At 39.2% G+C, this 4,685-nt stretch overlaps 1 protein-coding gene across 1 annotated transcript in view; it reads right to left on the bottom strand.

Moving 5' to 3' along the window:
* Nucleotides 1-204: 204 nt before the first annotated feature.
* The window catches only part of BPHL (biphenyl hydrolase like), a 16,287-nt gene continuing 11,806 nt past the window's right edge, over nucleotides 205-4,685 (bottom strand). Inside the window, exons 5-6 of the mRNA XM_010170484.1 lie at nucleotides 3,753-3,876; nucleotides 205-611 (exon numbers count right to left, since the gene is read on the bottom strand). Coding sequence (XP_010168786.1) covers nucleotides 512-611; nucleotides 3,753-3,876 — 224 coding nt within the window. The 3' untranslated portion in view covers nucleotides 205-511. The remainder of the gene's footprint in view (nucleotides 612-3,752; nucleotides 3,877-4,685) is intronic.

Here is a 4,685-nt window from a genome sequence, read left to right as displayed (position 1 = left end):
AATTTGAAGAGGAAGGAGAGGAGGATGAGGCTTAAGTCCCATGGTATTGAAGGACTTCTTTAAAGCAGGCATGTGTATGGAATGACTTCTGGTAGTGGTGGTGAAGCATGTTCTCTTGAAACTGTGTACCCAGTTATCCTCTCAGCACCTGTAACTTTGACAGATTTCTCAGTGTAACAGTTTTGAATCCCAGTTACTACAATGTTTTTGTCCTTTAATGTGAAAAGCACATAAAAGCATGTATTCTAGATCATGTTTTCTGTCTTTCTTCACCTATATTGGACACAACACAGCTATTCAGCCTGCATGGCAAGGAGTAAGTTTAAAGATATGCCAGAATCTTGCTGCAGAGTGGTGTGCTCTGATCCACTGAGGCTTACATAATCTCAAAATGTATGCTCCCCATGCAAATATTTTTCCCATTTTTTCTTACAGGTCTTAAACCCACCTGTAACTTGAATGAAAATGGAAAGCCAACTAAAATGTCTAAACAAGGCAAGGACAAACACCTCTAACTTGTTTTACAGTGTAGGAAATCTTCCACTGCCTTGTTGAAGTCCTCTGCAAAACGCAGGTGTAGATTATGCTTTCCTTCTGGCATGAGAAGCAACCTTTAAAGAGAAAAAAATAAAACTCTGACTATACATTATATTCTGTGAGTACAGGTAATTAAAATATTTGTTGTCTTTTCCTTGCTCCTGGTTACCCAAGTACAGAACTGAAGTAACTCTTGTTTTAAGTACTATCCCTATGTGTGTTCAGAATGTGATCCACAGCAACAGTTGAAGTAACAAGCATACTGCTCACCCCACTTTGGGGAGGATAAACTAATATTAAAACAATTTTTTGTGTCCTAGACCCAGTTTCTAGGAACCTTTCTGGTGGGCTGCAAAGAAGGTAACATTCCCAAACTTAAGTGAGCAGGATGCATCTCTGAAAGGTATGTGAAGTATCTGAGATCTTTTGCCTCTTTCAGAGAACAGTGGTTGTGCTGTGCAGTGACCACTCTGAAGATATCGCTATAGAAATGTATATTTCTTGTCACCACCCAAACTTAGTGTTTGAACTTTGTCTTTCTGCAAAAAGACAGTCCAAAACTAACACCCTTCCTTTGTCCATTAAAGTAAAAAGGGAAGTCAGGACTTCTTATAGAATCATAGAATGGTTTGGGTTGGAAGGGGACCCTAAAGATCATTTAGTTCTACCCCCTGCCATGAGCAGGGACTATAACAAAAGCTTAGAAGTAGTATCTGTGAAGAAAGTTAAGTCTTTTTAACATGGATGGGCATGACAAACCTAAAATGCTATTTGCCATTGCTTTCTTTCTGGGAAAAGCTTTATACATCAGGTATGTACTTCTAAGTTTTCTTTATATAGGGGTGGGGAATTCTTTATTTTATCCTACCACATACTAAGGAGTCTCAACAGAGCTAAAGCCATTTTGACTGATACTTTGCTATGTTGCCTTCATGTCATCTAAGCCCCAGGTCCTGGTTTTGCTTAGGATAGAATAATAGAATTAATTCTCAGTCAGAAAAGCTGCATTTTAAGAAGACTGCAGCACTCAATTTTGTGAGAACAAAGTTGATAAGATGCTTTTAGTTTGTGGCCAGTCATGGTATGCAGGTTTCCATAGTGATCAAGGTCTTCAGCAGTTTACAGTTAGCCAGGTGCTAAGGCTGAGAGGAGCAAAAGCCAGGGCAGTTGACCCAAGCTGGCCAACAGAAGTATTCCAACTACCATAAATGTCATGCTCAGTATAAATTGGAAAGTTTGCTAGGGATGACCCTCTTCCTCAATGGCTGTCATTCCTGGAGGGTTTTGCCTGTCTTTCTGTTCCCAAGGCCTATGCTCCTGCTTGTGATTATTGTGTTTGTGTCAGCTGAGTATAACTTGGTGTATTTTATATTAGCATTAATATTAGTTCTTATTATTTCATTAAATCTGTTTTCACTTTAACCCATGAGTTTCCTTTCCCTGAATTCCCCTGCCCAAGGGTGGGGAGGGGGCTTTGAGTGACAGAACAACTGCCTAAACTAAGACAGCTCACTACAGCAAGGGCGATCTTTCTTCTTTTGGCGATGACAAGTACTGTTCTGTCTTGGGGGAGGGGTGGGGGGGTGGGGGAAGAGCAATAGCATGTGAACATACCCAGCTCTTCTGTCCGAATTTTAAGTCTGTTTCTTCAAAGCCCAGGCAGCACACAGACACACAAACCTCTAGCACTGTGGATGCTGTTAGCTGCTGCTGCTGAGCCATGGTAGTGCTACCTAACTCTAGCTGTACCATGCAAATACAGAATGATGGCCCACTCTTTTGCCAGGAGAGAAACAAGCAATGTATCTGCACTGCAATCAGCAAAAGCTTTTTCTACCTCATTACTAGATAAAAATCAAGGCAAAAAAAGCTGATCATGTGTTATTGAAAATATGCTAAATTTAAGGTTTTCCTTCTGTTTCACAATGGAACGTGTCAACTCCAGTGCAACAAGGGTAGAAGAGGACCATGTACCTAAGTATTAATTTCCAAGAACACCATTAGTCTGATTTATTTTCTGATAAATATGCATATGGAGGAGAACTTCAGCATGAAGACATACAAAGAACCACTCTACATTTTACCGGATAGCAACTTCTAACACCACTTCCTTCTTGGCTTGTCTTCCAAAGAGAAGCTATCAGATCCTTGTCAGTTTTTATGACTACTTCTTATAGTCAGCATGTGGAGCATTTCAGAGTTCAGTGAAACCTAACAGGATGATAGGTGTTCTGAACAGGGCATGTGGGAGTAACTGACTAGCAGACATGGAGTAAAACACTTGCATGTGATTGTTAGGAGTCTCTTGTTCTTCTCTTTCCTGTGGCATAATGTATTTCTATGAACAGCAGAGCTGACTTTGAGATAAACATATCACTCAACTTTTCACAGAAATGACATGAATGAAACAGTTTCCTACACTTTTTACTCATAAAAATGGGTTTTATTCTCCTAATTCTTTTCTCCTGTGTTACTCATCACAGTCTGTTGTTAAGTAGTAATAGAACTCTTTAATTTGTGTGCAAATCTATGAAGAAAATTCAGATGGTGAAATCCCTTTTTACAGGAAGCATTTCTGGAGTTTTTAAATGAAGCAGATGGTCCCCTGAGATTTTTCTTGTTTATAAAGTAATATCTCTGAGCATAGTTGTACATTTTTTTCTCATTCTGCTTTTCTTAAAAACACTGAAAATTCATGGGACAGCTGGAAAAACAGAATCTTTGAGGAGGTTGTTCACAGCAACAAGGCAGAGCAAGCACTGGTATCCTGTGCTTCTCTGTAAGAACTGGGAATTGCCATTCATAGCATCTACATTCATTGCTCTACTGAATGGGACAGAAATGATGTCTCTCACAGCAAAAGGAATGCCATGGCCATCACAGAGAATCAGAGAAGGCATGTGCTTGTTTCAATAAATGTTAGGGAGTGGTTTGGTGTTTGAAGTAGAAAGAGGAAAAGGACCTTACTTGTTTTTTCTTGGAGGACTTTAGGGAGGAGCTTATGAAAATACACTTTTTACATTGCAAGAAAGGTGCAGCTACACTCTTTGCATTGTAACTTGCTAGGGAAGTTTAGAATAGTTCTGTCTGTGGCAGAGAAAACTTATCCAAATACCTGTTTGTTTTATTTTAGTTGTGTTTTTTTGTTTTACTCTGGGTTTGAACTGCTTCATTTCTTCAATAATGGTTTATAAATGTTCCATCATATAACTTACCGAGAGCCTTTGATGTGCTTATGAATGTATTCCGCGTGAGCTTGTGGAACCAAAGGGTCTTTCTCACCGTGAATTATAAATGTGGGACATTTAATATCTGGCAGCAACTGTTGGCAGATATTACCTAGGGAGAAAATAAATGAAGGTCACACTTTATTTTAAAATAGTATGAAAGCCTGAAACTGCTTCTGTAAATTACTGTGAACTCCACTGGGTTCTAGCTATTGCCTCTCCCCATGGATAGTGTGCAACTCATCTACAGAACTATGTAATCAGGACTTTAATTAACATTTCCTTCTCCCAAATGTTACTGCACTGCAATTTGCTTCATTAATGGCTACTAGCACAAACGGATGGAGCACATGAAGTACTTCTGTCTCACATTTCTCCCAGGCTCTCTTTGACTGTTCAAAGCAAACACACGTATCTCTTTCCTGGCTTTGTTCTTTTCAGCCTTCATCTTCTGCCCTTCACATTTATGCTACATTAGTTGTCAGGTTACAAGATTTGCTACTTTCATCAACAAGTTAACTTAGGTTGTACTCATGCCTGTTCCACCTTCCTGACCCTTTGCTGTCTGCAATGAATAACCATTTAATACAAATTGTACTGGAACTATTCAAAGGTTGTTCTCCCTGCCTATTCATCTTACAGAACCTCAAAAATAATTTCATGCTTACTAGTCTTTAATCTCACTAGAAATAATTTTAATGTTTTTTCCTTAAAGACTCTTCTACCTTCTCTCCCTTTCTTTTTCACTTATCCCTTAGTAAACCAGTTTCCAAACTTGTTGCCTAACTTCCCATGTCCTCGCAAGAGATTCTGTGGGCAAAACCTACTTGATGAGTTTTATGTTCCATCTGCCTTTGAACTGTCTTTGTCCTATTTGTAGTTGTCTCCTTGCAGCTACCAACAGCTGTACAGTTAGAACTC

This window comes from Antrostomus carolinensis, unplaced genomic scaffold (genome assembly GCF_000700745.2).
Source record: "Antrostomus carolinensis isolate BGI_N321 unplaced genomic scaffold, ASM70074v2 scaffold30396, whole genome shotgun sequence".
NCBI classification, from domain to species: Eukaryota; Metazoa; Chordata; class Aves; order Caprimulgiformes; family Caprimulgidae; genus Antrostomus; species Antrostomus carolinensis.
Note: the sequence above shows the minus strand (reverse complement) of the source record. Positions and strands in the feature narration are given on the sequence as shown.